Here is a 20,051-nt window from a genome sequence, read left to right as displayed (position 1 = left end):
ACCCCAGACCCCCTGACGACCCCCTCCAAGTACTCCCTCTGACCACCCCCCAACTTGACTAGCTTCTCCTGACCACCTTCCAACCACTTGACTACCTCCCCACCCGATCACCCTTGGACCACTTGACTAACGCCCCCAAGTCGACCCAGCTAACCCATCTCACTCATTCACTAACATTTAGACTGGACCTTTAAACTTATCATATACCAGTACCATAAAAAGTCTTCTGCACTGATCCCCTTCACAGGTCTCTGCGTGGATTCCTGTGCTGAGGGAGCTCTTCTGGATTCTGGAAGTTGGACTCTTTTAAATGTAACCAGGTAAGTGCACAGTTTTCTGACTGATCAGCACCAGATGCTGATCGGAAGATTTGGGCCACAGCCTTTCGTTTGCTCAGTATTTACATGGGTCTTCACACTGTTTATGCCAGATTTTATGCATTGCAAAACTGTTACTTCCATTTTTTTTCAATAACTGCCTTTATCCAGCCACTGTTCACTTTAGCAAATGGGCATTTCTAGATCTGGAGGAGGAAGGGCAGTAATTGAGGGGAAAGAAAAGCAGGTATAACTGTAACTCACTCATTACATATAGTAGGTTCTACATGTATGCTGATGACACCAAACACTACATCTTCACCATATTTCTTAGCCACTGCCATGCTCGGCATTGTTAACCTGCTTGCCTGATATCCGGACCTAACCAAGCAGCAATTTCTTATAGTTCAGACAGATTTTGAGTGTCAGCATTTGGTTAGCTGATGGTACAAGGTCAGAGCAATGCTGGGAGCTTGCTAATCCTTCAAATAAAATAAACTGATGTTACAAAATTGGGAACAGTCATCTCAGTGCGTTCCTGGAACACATTTCCCTGAACTAAAAGCTATATTGCCAAAAGTAGATTTGTCACATTCCAACCCGCTTTCTTCAAAGTGATGAATACAATTCACCAAAAGATATATGAAATTTTAAATGATATCTTGTGAAAGAGCAAATCTATGAAAACTAGAGGTGTCACATACACTGGACCGAACATCTCTTTCAATCCCTCCGCGCTGCACACTGAATCTCAAATAAAGTCCGGCCGAGTAGGTAATGCTTGAAGGAATCTGTCCGAGGAGTATCTGGGCACCGCCGCACCTTATCAGCACCCAGAGAGTGAGATGAAAATTGTGTTTGTTTTCCCTCCTCGGTCTCCCTCAGTGAAGCCTGAGGCCTGTCCTTCTGTCTCATGCCCCAGGGCTCGGACACTGGGGGAGAAATCGAGCTGGAGAGGAGCTGGTGACTGTTACTGGATGTCGGTGAGAATGTAGACTTTATTTAAAACAGAGGGGGGGAGACTTCAATTAAAAAGAGTGCAGAGAGCAGCTGATTGGGGAGCTGGATTGGTGAGTATCTCTAGTCTTTAGATTAAAATTAAGGTCTATAGCTAGTGTTTAGCTCTCTAGTCTTTATTTTCTCTTTCTTAAAAATAGCCTGTTAAGTATAAGATCGAGACTGCTGTAAATAATTAATTTCAATAAAGTGTGAAGAGCAAGGATACCAGAGTAATTAATTAAATAAAATAAGATAGCAATGGCAGGATGGGCGATGTGTTACTGCTGTGGCATGTGGGTGCTGCTGGACACCAAGGTGATCTGGAGCAAACACATCTGTAGTAAGTGTTTGCAGCTCGAGGAACTTCAGATCCATGTTGAGGAGCTGGAGTCCAAGCTGCAGACATTGCGCCACATCAGGGAAGGGAAAGTTACCTGGACACTTCGCTCCAGGAGGTGGTCACACCCCGCAGGTTAGATAATTTGAATTTGGTCTGTGATCAGGGACGGGAGTGTGACTGCAGGTGAGGCAGGTATGGGGATCCAGGGGTAGTGTTCAAAGAGCCACAGCCCCTGAAATTATCCAACAGTTACGAGGTTCTTGCGAGCTGTGTGGATGAGAGCAGGGATTGCAGGGAGGATGAACGAACTGACAATGGCACCATGGTACAGGGAGCCATTCAAGTGGGGGAAGAAATAGGAACATAGTAGTGGTAGGGGACAGTATAATTAGATACTGTTCTCCGCAGCCGTGAGCGCGAGTCCTGAAGGCTGTATTGCCTGCCCAGTGCTAGAGTTAAGGACATCTCCTCAGGGCTGGAGAGGAGCTTGAAGTGGGAGGGGAGGGATCCAGTTGTCATTGTCCACATCGGTACCAACGACAATGGGACTAGAAAGGAGGTTCTGCTGAAAGAATATGAACAGTTAGGAGCTAAGTTGAAAAGCAGAACCTCCAAGGTAATAATGTCAGAATTACTACCTGAACCACGGTCAAATTGACATAGGATAAATAAAGTCAGGGAGCTAAATGCATGGCTCAAAGATTGGTGTGGGAAGAATAGGTTTCAGTTCATGGGGGACTGGCCTCAGTGCTCGGGTAGAGGGGAGCTGAACCGTGCTGGGACCAGTGTCTTGGCAAAGTGAATAACTAGGGCTGTAGAGAGGGCTTTAAACTAAATAGAGGGGGAGGAGGGTTTTGGAGAGGGGATAAGTAGGCTTATAAAGCAAAAGGATATGGCAGCAATGCAGGGCAGTTACTTAGGTAATGTTACCCAGAGTCTGACAGGAAGAGACAGAACATACAAACATAAAAAATACAGCAGCAAATAGGGTAAAAGGGGGGAAAAATGGTAAAAAGGCACAATTAATAGCTCTTTACTTAAAAGCGCGTAGCATTCGGAACAAAATAAATGAATTAACGGCACAAATAGAGGTTAATGAGTATGATCTTAATAGCCATTACAGAGACATGGTAACAAGGAGATCAATGCTGGCAACTAAATATTCAAGCGTACATGACTTTTCGAAAGGACAGACAGGAAGGAAAGGGTGGTGAGGTAGCTTTGTTAGAACGAGATGGAATAAGTACAATAGCAAGAAATGATCTTGGATTGGAAGATGTGGAATCCATATGGGCGGAGGTAAGAAATAACAAGGGGAAAACGACACTGGTGGGAGTAGTCTATAGGCCCCATAACAGTAGCTATGCTGTCGGACAGAGAATAAATCAGGAAATGAGGGAATGTAAAAAAGGCAGTATATTAATCATGGGTGACTTTAATCTCCATGTAGATTGGGAAAATCAAATTGGCAGAGGTAGCCACGAGCAAGAACAATATGTTGTGGATCCAACCAGGGGTCAGGCTATTTTGGATCTGGTAATCTGTAATGAGGCAGGTTTAATAAATGATCTCAGCGTAAAAGATCCCCTAGGAAACTGACCATAACATGGTGGAATTTAGCATTCAGTTTGAGAGTGAGAAACTTAGTTTGGAAACATCTGTGCTAAACTTGAATAAGGGGAATTATAAAGGAATGAGGGCAGAGTTGGCTGCAGTGGACTGGGAAAGGAGTTCAGCAAAAAAGACGGTTGATGAACAATGGCAGTCGTTTAAGAAAATAAGAACATAAGAACTAGGAGCTAGGAGCTGGAGAAGGCAATTCAGCCCCTCGAGCCTGCCCCGCCATTCATTACAATCATGGCTGATCTCATTTCGGCCTTAACTCCAATTCCCCGCCCTCTCCCTATAACCTTTCAACCCGTTATTAATTAAAAATCTATCTCCTCCTTAAATTTATTCAGCGTCCTGGCATCCACTGTACTCTGAGGTAGTGAATTCCACAGATTCATGACCCTTTGAGAAAAGTAATTCCTCATCTCTGATTTAAATCTACCACCCCTTAGCCTAAAACTATGGCTTCTCGTTCTAGAATGCCCCAGAAGGGGAAACATCCGCTCCACATCTACTCTGTCTATCCCCTTTAGCATCTTATATACCCCAATTAGATCTCCTCTCATCCTTCTAAACTCTAGCGAGTATAGGCCTAAACTGCTCAATCTCTCCTCATAAGATAAGCCCCGCATCTCTGGAATCAATCTAGTGAACCTCCTCTGAACCACCTCCAGTGCAACTACATCCTTCCTCAAGTAATGGGACCAAAACTGTGCACAGTGCTCCAGGTGCAGTCCCACCAATGCCTTGTACAATTGCAACAACACTTCCCTATTTTTATCCTCTATTCCTTCCGCAATAAATGTCAAAATTCCATTTGCCTTCCTTATAACCTGCTGTACCTGCTTACTAGCTTTCAGTGATTCATGCACAAGGACACCCAGATCCCTCTGCGCTGAAGCATTCTGAAGTTTCTCTTTATTTAAGTCACCTTTTTATTCTTCCGACCAAAATGGATAACCTCACACTTATCCACGTTAAACTCCATCTGCCAAATTTTGACCCATTCACCTAGCCTGTCCATATCCATTTGTAAATTTCTTATTTCTTCATTGCAACTTACTTTCCTTATTTTGGTGTCATCTGCAAATTTAGCTATAGTACCTTCTATCCCTGAATCCAAGTCATTTATAGATTGTAAATAGTTGGGGCCCGAGGACCGAACCCTGTGGCACCCTACTAGTTACAGCTTGCCATCCAGAAAAAGACCCATTTATCCCTACTCTCTACTTTCTGTTGGTTAGCCAATCTTCTATCCAAGCTAATATATTACCCCTAATTCCGTGTGATCTTTTCTTGTGTATTAATCTTTTGTGCGGCACCTTATCAAAGGCCTTCTGGAAGTCCAGATATACTACATGTACAGGATCCCCATTATCCACTTTGCTTGTCACATCTTCAAAGAACTCCAGCAAATTAGGCAAACACAATTTACTCAGTTAGTTCATGACTCACAACAAAGATATATCCCAGTGAGGAAGAAGGATTGTAGGAAGGGGATAAATCAACCATGGTTAACCAAGGAAGTTAAGGATAGTGTCAAAGTGAAAGAAAAACATACAATGTGGCAAAGATTAGTGGTAAGTCAGAGCACTGGGTAAGTTTTAAAAACCAACAGAAGATGACCAAAAAAAAAGGCAGAAAATAAACTTTAAGGGTAAACTAGCAAGTAAAATAAAACAGACAGTGAGAGCTTCTTTAAATATACAAAAAGGAAGAGAAAGGCCAAAGTCAATATAGGTCCCTTAGAGAATGAAGCTGGGGAAATAACAATGGGGAACCAGGGAATGGCAGAGGAGTTGAATAAATACTTTGCATCAGTCTTCATGGTAGAAGACACTAATAGCATACCAAAAACACTAATTAATCAAGGGGCAAAAGGGGGGGGATGAAATAAATACAATAACTATCACTAGAGAAAAAGCAATAGGGAAACTAATGAGACTAAAGGCCGATAAGTCATCTGGACCTGATGGGTTGCATCCTAGGATATTAAAGGAAATAGCTGCAGAGATAGTGGATGCACCAGTAGTAATCTTCCAAGAGTCCTTAGATTCTGGAAATGTCCCAGAGGATTGGAACACTGCCAATGTAACACCCTTATTTGAAAAGGGAGCGAGACAAAAACAGGTAATCATAGGCCAGTTAGCTTAACATCTGTCATTGGGAAAACGTTGGAGTCTATTATAAAGGATGTAATAGCAAGGCATTTAGAAATGCATAATCTAATCAAGCAGAGTCAGCATGACCTCATGAAGGGGAAATCATGCCTGACAAATTTATTAGAATTCTTTGAGGACATAACAAGCAAGGTACATAAAGGGAAATCAGTAGAAGTAATATATTTGGATTTACAAAAGACATCGATATGGTACCACACATAAGACTCCTTAATGAGATAAGAGCTCATGGTATTGGGGATAGTATATTGGCATGGATAGAGGACTGGCTAACTAATCGAAGACAAAGAGTTGGGATACGGTGGTGGGGGGCGGCATTTTCAGGATGACAACCTGCAACTAGTGGAATGCCACAGGGAACAGTGCTGGGGCCACAATTATTTACAATATATATTAATGACTTGGATGAGGGAAACGAATGTACTATCACCAAATTTGCGGATGACACAAAAATAGATGGGAAGGCAAGTGGTGAGGATGACACAAAGAGTCCAGACAGGGATATAGACAGGTTAAGTGAGTGGGCAAACACGTAGCAGATAGAATATAATAATATAATGTGGGAAAGTGTGAGGTTATGCACTTTGGCAGGAAGAATAGAGGAGCTGAATATTATTTAAATGGCGAAACACTGAAGAAAGCTGCAGCACAGAGGGATTTACGGGTCTCGTGCATGAACCCCAAAAAGCTAGCATACAAGTTCAGCAGGTAATATGGAAGACAAATGGAATGTCGGCCTTTATTTCAAAGGGAATGGAGTATAAAAATAGGGAAGTCTTGCTAAAACTATACAAGGCACTAGTTAGATCACACCTAGAATACCGTGAACAGTTTTGGTCCCCTTATCTAAGGAAAGATATACTGGCAGTGGAGGCAATCCAGAGAAGGTTCACTAGGTTGATCCCAGGGATGGAGGGATTTTCTGATGGGGAGAGGTTGAGTAGGTTGGGCCTGTACTCATTAGAGTTTAGAAGAATGAGAGGCGACCTTATTGAAACATATAAGATTCTTCGGGGGCTTGACAGGGTAGATGCTGAGAGGTTTCCCCTTGTGGGAGAGTCTAGGACAGAAGGCATAATCCCAGAGTAAGGGCGTGCCCATTTAAGACAGAGATGAGGAGGAATTTCTTCTCTCAGAGGGCAGTCAATCTGTGGAATTCTTTACCGCAGAGGGCTGTACAGGCTGGGTCGTTTAGTATATTCAAGGCTGAGATAGACAGATTTTTAATCAGTAAGGAAATCAAGGGTCATGGGGAAAAGGCAGGAAAGTGGAGCTGAGGATTATCAGATCAGCCATGATCTCATTGAATGGCAGAGCAGGCTCGATGGGCTGAATGGGCCTACTTCTGCTCCTACATCTTTTGGTCTTATGACATGTATAGCTAACTTCTGTATCAATGTGTACAATCCTGTGCTTTGGTCAAATCAAGTTATATAGAATATACAGCACATAAAACTTGCCATTCTGCCTAATAAGTCCATACTGGCATGTGTGCTTCACTCGAGCCTCCTGCCATCCTTAACTCTAACAACATAACCCTGTATTACCTTTGCCTTCATATGCTTATCTAGCCTTCCCTTAAGCGCTATTCGCCTCTGTGTGGTAGTGAGTTCCACATTCTCACCACTCTTTGGATGAAGTTTCTTCTGAATTCCCTATTTAATTTCTTGATGAATTTATTGATAGCCTCTAGTTTTGATCTTCCCCACAAGAAGAAACACTGTTTACCAAAATCAAGTTTGGCTATAATGAATAATATCATGCACAATACATATACTCAGTTGAAATACATAACAATGAAATGGGACAGATTCAGAATAAGTGTAATAAAAGAACAGGGACTTAGCATGAGGGAAGATAGAAGACAAACTGGCTTCTACTGGTCATAAGAATGAACTGTATTGACTAAATAAACAAATATAGTTTTTCTTTAAGAGACATCCATTTTCAGCGTTTTCGGGTTTGCCCCCATTCTAATAACAACGACAACAACTTTCTTGAAGTTGAAATGCATTATATCTACAACTGTCCCTAAGTTGCATAATGTAGTAGAAAGAGGTTGACTTATGCATCCTGAACTAAGTCCTTAGTTGTACCAATATCACATTATAGGTAATGGCAATAATAAAGACATTTTATATTCCTTTGCTAAAATACGTGATATCTAAGATAATTAAGTGCTCAAAATTTTGCCTCAAAACTCATTTTTACCAGCTTCTGACACCTGCAACTTTGTTTAATTGAACTTACTTTAGCGACTTAACTTTTATTTAAAAAATACAATTGATAAATTACAGAAAATGAAAGGTAATCCTTGAATTTCAGCATTGAACAGTCATCCTTTTACAAATGCAGGATATTAACGTTTGTTTTGAGGAATACTCAGAATACTTGGAAAAAGAAAATATTTAAAGAATTCTTGAAAAAGGATTACAAATAGCTTTTAGTGGGGAATCCAACATCAACACATGCATGACAAGTCAAATGGCCTTCTCTGTATTGAAATTGCTATGATTCCAGATAAATAATACACATTAGAAATTTAAATTGCAGGACAAGCAAAAGGCACAGCAGCAGACCCTAACTTTAGCTCATTATATTGTCCATGTTGAAACTACATATCAATTAACAAAGTCCCTAAGTCATCAAAGTCCCTCTGCCAGATCTTCACTTTTATGTCTAAACACAAACTACACACTACAAGTACCTTTCACTTTATCAACAAAAGCTATGACAGTGCTCCCCCTCAAGATATTTTCTCCTCAAAAAAGTTGGCATTAAACTGCCCTACTACAGCAAAATTCACTGGATGAATTTGAGCTCACCTAAACTGGGCCATCAGTTAGAAATCATAAAACAGGTTTTTTGCCAATTTATTCCCTTCCTTTTCATCTGAAATCTGTTGAGGTATGGTTCTTGTTATGACCTCTGTCAAGACCAGTAACTTTTCTTTTAAAAAAAATCCAAAATCTCAGTTATTTGCTGAAACAATGAAACCACAAGGTTCCATGGTATAAAATAAAGTACTTTGTACCATACAAGAGTTAAACAAAGCAAATACTAAGTACTATAGTTGTTTGGTAGTACAGAACTTGAGCATTGCTGAAAAAAGACATTTTGTGAAAGCTTTTTGACATGCACTCATCAGGACAATCGCAAGAATACCAATGTCAGGGGAAGCAACAACTTTATGCTGTATGAGAAGAGAGTGCTGATTGGTTGGCAAGTGGCCTGGTAGAGGCATTGCAATGGAGAATGCACCAGTTAATGGTGACTGACAGTGAACTGCCAAGCATTGTTTGAAATTTTAAACCAGGCAGCTTGACTCCAAGGAATGAACCAGTGAAAGGCAATGAAAGCTTTGGCAAAATGTCTTATTTCAGCAATACTAAATACTATCTAAGGTAACCGCCTATTCTCTAAAACCCAAAATCAACATAAGTTAAACATGAATTAACTGGCAAATTGCAGTCAATTATAAACTATAAATTGTACATTAAATGGCAGATACAATTAAGACAGATCTTACAAATTGGCTCAGCAATCCACTGAGCATACATATCATCAATCTCAGTCACAAACTCCTTCAAACCTCTATCTTCCTCAGAATTTCAGATGCTCATCTTTTCAATTTAGCCTGAAACCTGCCTGACAGCAGCGCACAACAAATCTGAGTTCCATGGGCACAGTCTTCACCAAAAATGGCATATGTCTGCAGAACCTCCTCTGCTTACGCTTGTCTGGGTGGCACCGATCCACTAATGTTATTTTCAAGGAAAAAAACAACTGCAGCAACTGTATATTTGCCTATTTTCAGCTTCTGAGCCTAGCCACCATCTTCTGTAGCCTGCCTGTACTGCACCACTGGAGTCATCCTCTGAGCTGTGATGGCTCTGTGTCCTTTAATATGGTTTCAACCAATTTCAGCCTTCCCATAAGTTTTGGTTTACAATCTCAGTTTCAATCTTAGTTTCCTTAGAAACTGGGAGTGTCAGTTTGCATTCTCAGCTTCATTTTCAAATAGTATCTGTCTCAAACCACAGATTCTGTTGTGGTTTAAAGATGAGACCACTCGAATGAGAGAGTTCCAGCAACCAAGGTCTTTATCCCAGCATAAGCTGGGAGATCAGCCCTCACTGCCTTCCAAGTGCCTCTCTTAATAATACAAGATCTGTGTAGCATATTTAAATATCTGGGTTATAGCAAAACACAATCTCTTACACATGCATCACTTAATCAAAAGCCTTCTGCAGATATCCCCTGTTATCTTAACATTTGTGGCATTCTTGCCTTAGCATGAATGCGTTCGTGTCTGTGATTTAATGACTCCCTATCTGTTATTGTTATCTCCTTAGTGCCTTGTTTGCCCAAGCTGTGATGGCCATTAGGTTGGTTCCCACAGTGCCATCCCATCCTGCCTATGTGTTGGCTATATTTCCCATCATGCTTAGGAAGAGTTCTTACAACTACACTTAAAGCTATTAACGCTAATAACTACATTTGTCTATTTTTAAAGCTGTTAATGCACATCTTAATATCAGTTTTAATATAAAGTTATTTCATTCCCCACATCAGATTCCATCACAATTTTGCGCAGCAATTGCTTTTCAGCAACTTACCCATGGCTGGTTGAAATTCAACATTAGTGAATACTGTTGCTGGCATGTTATTTCTCTATGGGCATCATTAGAGCTAAGCCTGATCTTGGCCTTGTTTGATGCCCACACAGGTGCATTTTACAGCAAGGAATAATGATTAGGAGCAGTAACAGTGGTTAAAATCCCTTCTCTCTAGCCCAGGAGCATTGTAATGCCCCTACTGCCACTTTGCTAAGGTCAGCTAACTCAGCATATATGGTCAAATATATGGCAACAAATGCTGGTCTAGCCAGCAACGCCCACATCCTGTAAATGAATTTTTAAAAAAGTATGCCATTACCAAATGAATCATCATAAAGTGAGCTGTCCCCTTTTAAATCTACATTTATATTAACAACCTGCAGAGGCCTTAGTTAGCACTTTTCTCATTTGATCTAAAGCTCTATGTTGAAGTGAAAACATCAGGTTTTCAAATTTGTAAGCTGCTTTTCACTTCTGTGCCCTCTCCCAAAGCCTCTAGTTTTTATCCACACAATCCTGTTTCCACCCTAATCGTTGCACAGGGACAGCATTAAACTGTCACTGGTGGCACCCAATGTACTTCTTTTCCTCCTCAAATGTTCCACAGCATTCAATCCAGTTGATCAGTCCATTTATCTCCATCACCTCATTTGCATTCTACCTTTGGGAAATATCCTGGAAACAGATTCATTCCTACTTGTTCCAACACAGCCACCATGTTTTCTGCCCATCCTATGGTCACATTAAAATACGTCAAGGTTTCCTAGGCTCCCTCTTCTTTCTCATTTAAATGCTGTGCTTTGGAAACATTACACGCAGAAGAGGGGTCAGTGCCTATACTTAGGGACGCACCCAACCTTAATTTATCATCATTCTCAATTCCACACTTTCTCTATTTTGGCAGATTGCTCAAACTGACACCAAGTCAGAAATAAGCCAGAATTTACTCTAGTTGAGCACAGGGAAAGCTGAGGCTAATTCATTCAGTTCCTTACCTTGATCCTGATTCTAGCTCTCTCCCAGATTGTTCACACAGGCTGAACCAGACAGTGCACAAATTCAGTATCATAACTGAGCTGAGCTTCAAACCCCATATGCTATCTATAATCAAGATAGCATACTTTGATGGTAATGTCCCATTTTGGGATTACTATGATTTGCTGCAGAAAGAATCTAGGTGTTATATATATCAAATCCTTTTATTACATGCAACTCTTTTGGGGTCAATTCACAAAATAACAGAGCTAGGAAATGTAGAGTTGGATTTGAATAAAGGGTCTAAACCATAATACTAAAGACAACTGAAATTAGTTTGAACATTCCCACTATCATCCATGTCCATGACTGTTGGGATGACCCTAATCATATGAGCTCAGCAAGGATGGCCGGTAAGGAGGTTGGAACTCACTTTTGGAAGAGAGATAGCTAGTTTTATGACTGGACTGAACTCTCCTCTCCCCTAAGGATTCACACCTGCTGGCAGAGCTTTGAGCTATATTGGCCCCACCCTAAAACTCTCAGCTTTGCTACTTCCCTCGTCTTTAATAAAAAACATTGAAATGTGTCTTTTTGACTGTCCTTTCAGCCATATCCTACATATTCTACTCCTCAGTTCTTCTTTCTGTCCTACAAGAAATACTTTGGAACACTTTATTACTTTAAAGGCTCCATACAAATGTAATTTGCTGTCAATATTAAGGTACACATCAATGAAGAACTCAGATATTTGGTCTATTCCCTTCCAGATTCAGAACAACTGAGCTTATTAGATGAACAAAAATAATCAAGGTGTGAGAGTAAAGCTGTTCTTGAAATACATCTGTATATCAGTATTAAAAAAAGTGTGTTAAATTTCAGGGCAGTACAAAATGCTTTGATGAAAAATGTGGAAGATATATGGGGGAGGTGGTGGCATAGTGGTACTCCAGAGACCCAGAGTAATGGTCTGGGGACCAGGGTTCGAATCCCACCAGGGCAGATGATGAAATTTGAATTCAATAAAAATCTGGAATTAAAAGTCTGACGATGAACGCAAACCATTGCCGATTGTCATTAAAAACCCATATGGTTCACTAATGTCCTTTAGGGAAGGAAATCTACCATCTCTACCTGGTCTGGCCCACATGTGACTCCAGACCCAGAGCAATATAGCTGACTCTTAAATGCCCTCTGAACAAGGGCAATTAGGGATGAGCAATAAATGATGGCCGAGCCAGAAATGCCCACATCCCATGAACGAAAAAAAAAAATCAGGCTTTGTTCTCAAATCTGCCATGTGGATATATAACAGATTTACATATATTCAAGAAAATCCAATCTCAAAAGAAATTTCAATTATGTTAATAATTTTGTCAAACTCAATATAATTTGTTCAAGTTAAATGAATCATACTTCATCCAATATAAAAATATTTTCCAGCTCATAAAGTTAGCGTAGAAATTCCAGTATAATGATTTTACAATGATGGAGGTTGTACTGGCTTGTTTTACACTTAGGTAAATTGGTGGCAAGATAAATCATACCAGTCCATAAAGCACACCATGTATTAGCAGCCATAAAAATCTATAGGGCAGTGTAATTTATGCAGCCGATTTCAGAGGGCTGCCATCATTATTCCAATATCTATACCTTAAAAATATGAATCAGAATTTATATTACGCATGGAGTGATAATGTGGATGGCATATGACAGCCTGCTTAGGTTTCCACTTAACTGGATGAGGACTAGTAGTAAGGGAGGGAAAGAAAGCAATGCTCTAAATATTGTAATTGCATTTAAACTAGCAGCTTTTTCAAGATTTAAAAAACAGCTCATCAAAGATGCTAACAAAATTTTAACAGGACTACAGAAAATAAACTATCAAGAGCATAGCCTATCTGCAGTTATTAGAAATTTTGTGCATTAAAGACAGTTTGAATTTAGAGTTCTCCCTCAACATATCACAAATTCAATTAATTCAAAAATTGATACAACCATTCAAATAGCAGAAAAAACATTTGTGTTCAATCTGAAAGGTGCTGTGAACACCTGAAATGCATATATATTGAAACCTAACTTCACAAAACATTTAATGAATTGCACCAAAATTCAAATCTTAAAATTAAAATGAAGTTACAATAGGTTAAATACCTGGGCGTAAATTTCTAAGTGTAATTCTCCCATTCCAGATACAATTGTCTCTCTACTCTCAGAGTCATAAGTAACCCTAAAAGTGGGGTCCTCTCGTGTAAATCTGCCAATTCCTTTGGAAAATTTATCCAGATCGTTCTGAAACAGAATACAATATACTTTAAAGTGTATTCCTTATCGTCTAACATTGAAAAATATTTTTCTTCAGTCAAAACAGTACATTTGTAATTTCAACATATCTACTGTGTTTGGAAAGCAAAATGAGATTTTCCAATTTCCAAACAACCCTGAGAGATTTGTAGTACGGTGCAGTGAAATATTTTTGAGTTTTGAATCCATGAACTTAAAGTATCTATGAATTTTATCTAACTTCCTAAAATTCTCAAAACAATGAAAAGCCTTTTTGATGATGTCCAATATCTAATTATAACTATCTTTTCTGATACAAAGCAACTTTGAGTCATTCAAATATTTGAAACAAGTACATATATATTTATAATCACAACAGATATGTTTCCAACAAAAAAGTGAAATCTTCAGTACGTATCATTGCTAGAGTACTTCAATTTAAATCATACTCAAGGAAACAGGCCCTAAGCTCACATTTCATTTTCCTGTGATTTTTACATCATAGCTCTAATTTCAAATTATTTTGGCACCTATATCTGCCTTCAAGTTCTTCAGGCAACCATCCACTCATTTGAATACAGATTCTGCATATTGTTATTCTTTTCCTGCCACATATCTGACACTCAAATTAAAATACATCAACACTCCTTTAAAAAAAATGCATTCCTCGACCAAGGCACACTGGGCGAGAAGAGTCTCTCAACTTTCATTTAGAATCAGAGTGCAAAAATTTTGCAATGCAGAGACTAAAACCTGAATTTCCAAATTTATGCCAAAGCATATTGCATAAAACTTTACATACCTTGTTGACAGGTTTTACTGCTACTGATATCACAGGTTCAGGGACATGAATAGATTCCTGTATTGTATTTAAAAGTAGAACAATTACTACCAATATAAGCTATTTCACATCTCAGATTCTTATATTTACGTGTTACTTGATTATAGAGCAGTATCGAACCTTTTAATTATTTTAATGCTGTATTACACACAAGAGATAACATTTCAAAATGTCTTGACTTAAAAATATCAAACTTGGTTTAACTCCCACAGACCCTTGCTAAACTATACTGTTTTCAAGATCAGAAGAATATAAAATGCATTTTGCAATAGACTACTGGGTTCTTGTCAATAAAAATCATTTTGTTCTGTTTCACTATTATAGAGCTAGTTTACTAAAAGATTGAACAGCTATAGGGAGACAAGAAATAAAATTTCTTATTGTTGCCAGATTTTATTACCCAATAATGTGAGCAGTTATCCATCTGGTGATGTTACATATTAGTAGAAGAAAAATGTAACTATAAATTTCAATTAAGTGTGTGCAAATTGTTTTATGCTAAAAGATTACAAATTAACATTTCTGTAACATAAGATATTTCCAATTTCTCCAAATGAAGCTTCAAATCAAAAGAGAATTGATGTGCTGCCATTTTCTTATTCAACAATCAAGTGAAGAGAGCACTCAGTAGAGTGCATACCTTTGCCACGCTGTGTTAATGCAACATTATCACAATTATGCAGCTCTTCCTTGAGGCTTTCCCTGCCTGGTTGGTGCTTTGTAACTACAAAGCTGAAAAAATAAATCTTTTTATTAAGAGCTTCCATCTCACTGAGGTGGCGTCAGGCTAATCCACATCCAACAACCGGCTCTGAAAACTCTGCCCATATTTTGAAAGCTGTGTTAATTTGCGTCATAGTAGCTGTGACAATCCACAACATTTGAAAACAATCAACAACATTCTCAAAAGTCAATTCGCCCTATCTCCCAATATTAACAGATGGATTGGATCCTTTAAAGAAATTCCATGAACCAGATCTGCATCTTCGCTAAAAATTAATCAGCTCTTTGTTGGGCCTTACCGTATCTACATACCAAGTTTTGTTGAAATCCATTCATTAGTTTTTGAGACATATTGTTCACAAACCAACAGGGGCAAAACATTACCTCTGACCACCTTCAATGGCAGAGTTAATAAATGAATTTCATTTTAAACTGAGAATAAATTCAGTGCAAAAAGGACTGACACAGGAAGAAATGCTGCACCAAAACCATATGGGAACGAAGGCACTGAGGTAACAATTGAAAATCATTTAAACTGGACAAGTAGGGGAGGGTGCAAGAAGAATGCCAGATCCCAGAAAAGTAGATCAAAGGCACAAAGTCATCAAACAAGTGAGTGGTAGAGAAACCCTGACCCACACGAACTAGGCAAAAGCAAACTCCAGCAGACTTGAAAGGAAGCAAATCTACAATAAGGTGCATATATATGAATTCTAGTAGCATAGTAAAGAATTCTTTCAGTATTACAACAATAAAAGGTTAGCTACAGAAAATGAGAGGACCATAAACAGTGCAAACAAGGTTGAATCTGATGGTGCAAAGCTGAAAATATGCCAAAATATTACCTTATGTATTCACATAGGAAGAAGCCATAGGGCAGAGTTTTACGTTCTGTGGGCGGGCGTGTGCCCAACCCGATCGGGCATAAAATTGCGTGAGATGACATCAGGCGAGCATCTTGACATCGGTGCACACTTCTGCGATATTTCGCTGAGCGGGCACACGTGGCAGTTGAAAGTGCACCTGCTGACAATTAAGCCCATTAATGGCACAATTGAATGTGATTTTTCATGACCTGTCCAGCCATATAGTTGGCAGACGGGCCAATCGGCCAGTCTTTACATTTTTCATGAAACCTCATCCAAGGGCGGGATGAAATCTCCATTAGGAAATAAAATAACAAATATCCAGGCACAGCATTTTTATGAGGTGTGCTTTCAGGTGCTTGATTGTGCTGCACGGACATTTTTTGCGGCTTTTTTATGCTTTATTTTATTATTTGCAGGTCTGCAGCTCTCTGAGGCAGCTGTCTGCCTTCAGGGAGCTCTCTTGAAGCGCGCGCCCGCAGTGACATCGTCGCCCACCCTCTTCCTGCCCCAACCTCGGCAGCACTGAGCTTTTCGGCATGCGTTTCACGCTGGAAGGCCATTAATTGGCCAGCCAACGTAAAAGCGTGGTATGAGGCCCATTTCCCGACCGCTCCTGAGCCCGCCAATCACGCGCGAGAGAAAAATTCAGGCCATAAACAACATATCCTCCACAAAGTTAAATCAATACGAATGAGGTGACTCCCTAAACAAACTGAAAGGACTCAAAACAAATGAAGAACCAAGGAAGGACACTTAGAGAAACTGGGGAGGAGATTGCTGAGGCACAGACAATCATCATCAGAGAGTCACTGAAGAAAGGAAGGTACAACATACACAGAACAGTGCGGTGCTTGTTTAAATGAGAACAACCTCAATGTGCCATTTATTCCCATTTGGAATTACTGCCAGGTACTGATCTGTGTCAGCCAATAGGGCTCCAGTAGGTGACAGAGATCAATCACAGAGAAATCCATGATGAAAGGTACTTGATCTCACAGACGGCTCTTATTCACACACTTTCACGTGTGTTTTTCTCATGTTGGTTGAAATGGGATTTCAAAGGTGAGAGGGATTCCCTTGGGGAGGAGGAAGTCTTTTGATCACTGTTGGAGAAACTGAAACACTTCAAGATTTTGTTATATGTTTCTTTCCTACCATCGAAATATTACAGCTTGTTCTTGAAGTAAACGTATCACCGCTGGCACAATCAATGCCAAACAAAGCACAAATATCACCAGCATAAACTTCTTCAACATCCTATAAAAGACAAACAAAAACAACATGTAAATAATTGGTCACCTTATTCCTGTCTCCTCAAATAAAGCTAGGTGAAATGCCAATTCATCCACTTCATTACAATTTTCAAAACACTCAGATGTTGGCTCAGTTGATAGCACTTTCAGCGCTGATTTGGAAGGTTGGGTTTAAGCCCCACCATGGGCAAAAGCAAATAATTTCACCTAATACTCTGTCATACCGTGTAATGAGGCAGATTTGATAAGGGAGCTTAAGGTGAAGGAACCCTTAGGAGGAAGTGACCATAATATGATAGAATTTACCCTGCAATTTGAGAGGAAAAAGCTGGAATCAGATGTAACGGTATTACAGTTGAATAAAGGCAACTACAGAGGAATGAGGGAGGAGCTGGCCAGAATTGACTGGGAGATGAGCCTAGCAGGAAAGACAGTGGAACAACAATGGCAGGAATTTCTGGGAGTAATTTGGGAGACACAGCAAAAATTCATCCCTAGGAAGAAAAAGCATTCTAAAGGGAGGACGAGGCAACCATGGCTGACAAGGGAAGTCAGGGACAGCATAACAGCTAAAGAGAAAGCATACAATGCGGCGAAGAGCAGTGGGAAACCAGGGGATTGGGAAGCCTACAAAGACCAACAGAGGACAACTAAAAAAGCAATAAGGAGGGAGAAGATTAAATATGAGGATAAACTAGCCAGTAATATAAAAGAAGATTGCAAGAGTTTTTTTAGATATATAAAGGGTAAGAGAGAGGCAAAAGTGGACATTAGGCCGCTGGAAAATGACGCTGGAGAAGTAGTAGTGAGGAACAAAGAAATGGCGGAGGAACTGATTAGGTACTTTGCGTCAGTCTTCATGGTGGAAGACACAAGTAACATACCCAAAGTTCAAGAGAGTCGGGGGGCAGAGGTGAGTATGGTGGCCATTACCAAGGAGAAGGTGCTAGGAAAACTGAAAGGCCTGAAGTTGGATAAATCACCTGGACCAGATAGATTACACCCCAGAGTTCTGAAGGAGATAGCTGAAGAGATAGTGGAGGCGTTAGTGGTGATCTTTCAGGAATCACTCGAGTCAGGGAGGATCTCAGAGGTCTGGAAAATCGCTAATGTAACCCCCCTGTTTAAGAAGGGAGTGAGGCAAAAGACGAGAAATTACAGGCCGATTAGCCTGACCGCGGTCGTTGGTAAGATTTTAGAGTCCATTATTAAGGATGAGATTTCAGAATACTTGGAAGTGCATGGTAAAATAGGGCAAAGTCGGCTGGTTTCATCAAGGGGAGGTCATGCCTGACAAATCTGTTAGAATTCTTTGAGGAGGTAACGAGCAGGTTAGACAAAGGAGAGCCAATGGATGTTATCTACTTGGACTTCCAGAAAGCCTTTGACAAGGTGCCGCACAGGAGGCTGCTCAGTAAGATAAGAACCCATGGTGTGAGAGGCAAGGTACTAGCATGCATAGAAGATTGGCTGTCTGGCAGGAGGCAGAGAGTGGGGATAAGGGGGTCCTTTTCAGGATGGCGGCCAGTGACTAGTGGAATTCCGCAGGGGTCAGTGTTGGGACCACAACTTTTCACTTTATACATTAATGATCTAGATGAAGGAACTGAGGGCATCCTGGCTAAGTTTGCAGATGATACAAAGATAGGTGGAGGGACAGGTAGTATTGAGGAGGCGGGGAGGCTGCAGAAGGATTTGGACAGGTTAGGAGAATGGGCAAAGAAGTGGCAGATGGAATACAACGTGGGGAAGTGTGAGGTCATGCACTTTGGTAGGAAGAATAGAGGCATCGACTATTTTCTAAATGGGGAGAGAATTCAGAAATCTGGAGTGCAAAGGGACTTGGGAGTCCCAGTCTAGGATTCTCTTAAGGTTAACTTGCAGGTTGAGTCGGTAGTTAGGAAGGCAAATGCAATGTTGGCATTTATTTCCAGAGGACTAGAATATAAAGGCAGGGATGTGCTGCTGAGGCTTTATAAGGCCCTGGTCAGACCACATTTAGAATATTGTGAGCAATTTTGGGCCCCGTATCTCAGGAAGGATGTGCTGGACCTGGAGAGGGTCCAGAGGAGGTTCACGAGAACGATCTCAGGAATGAAAGGCTTAACATATGAGGAACATTTGAGGACTCTGGGTCTATACTCGATGGAGTTTCGAAGGATGAGGGGGGATCTGATTGAAACTTACAGAATACTGAAAGGCCTGGATAGAGTGGACGTGGGGAAGATGTTTTCATTAGTAGGAGAGACTAGGACCCGAGGGCACAGCCTCAGAGTAAAGGAAAGACCTTTTAGAACAGAGATGAAGAGAAACTTCTTTAGCCTGAGAGTGGCGAATCTATGGAATTCATTGCCACAGAAGGCTGTGGAGGCCAGGTCATTGAGTGTATTTAAGGCCGAGATAGATAAGTTCTTGATTGGTAAGGGGATCAAAGGTTAAGGGGAGAAGGCAGGAGAATGGGGTTGAGAAACTTATCAGCCATGATTGAATGGTGGAGCAGACTCAATAGGCCGAATGGCCTAATTTCTGCTCCTATGTCTTATGGTCTTACTGAGAAAACACTGCAAGGTTGGAGATATCACTTGTGGCGAAAATAATGTGGTTCGAACTTGCTTTAACTTTGTAAGGTTTCACCTAACTCAATAACTCGTAAAGAGATTAAAGAAATGTTCCCAACTGCATGCAGAAATAAGGCCCAATTAACTTTAATTAATTATTGTATAGTTCTTACATTGCCTTCATCGGTTTGGAGGTAACCAAATAGCAATAACCGCATGTGCTGTACTGAACGTATGAAAATCAATTGGCCATACTCCAGTTTACATGCTTACAAGATGGATGCCGAGCATTAAAACCAAATATAACCTACCATTATCAAGAAGTCCTTACTTTAAAAAAAATTCACCAGACTTCACAAACTGTTTCACCTATATATCTACATTAAGCTAAATCCCACGGTCAAACACCATGCATTAAGTTTTAATCATCTTTCTGAATAACAGATCTAATTCCCAGCATGCTATCATTAGAAAGAACCATAG

The 20,051-nt window shown here is 40.3% G+C and overlaps 1 protein-coding gene across 1 annotated transcript in view; it reads right to left on the bottom strand.

The window, feature by feature from the left end:
- gfm1 (G elongation factor, mitochondrial 1) overlaps positions 1-20,051 on the bottom strand; it is a 72,018-nt gene that overhangs the window by 24,651 nt on the left and 27,316 nt on the right. Inside the window, exons 10-12 of the mRNA XM_078563749.1 lie at positions 16,913-17,014; positions 14,127-14,183; positions 13,196-13,333 (exon numbers count right to left, since the gene is read on the bottom strand). Of these exons, the coding sequence (XP_078419875.1) occupies positions 13,196-13,333; positions 14,127-14,183; positions 16,913-17,014 (297 nt within the window). The remainder of the gene's footprint in view (positions 1-13,195; positions 13,334-14,126; positions 14,184-16,912; positions 17,015-20,051) is intronic.

The sequence above is a fragment of the Cetorhinus maximus genome, chromosome 19, assembly GCF_964194155.1.
Source record: "Cetorhinus maximus chromosome 19, sCetMax3.hap1.1, whole genome shotgun sequence".
NCBI lineage: Eukaryota > Metazoa > Chordata > Chondrichthyes > Lamniformes > Cetorhinidae > Cetorhinus > Cetorhinus maximus.
The sequence above is the reverse complement of the archived record's forward strand: the minus strand, read 5'-3'. Positions and strand labels throughout refer to the sequence as shown.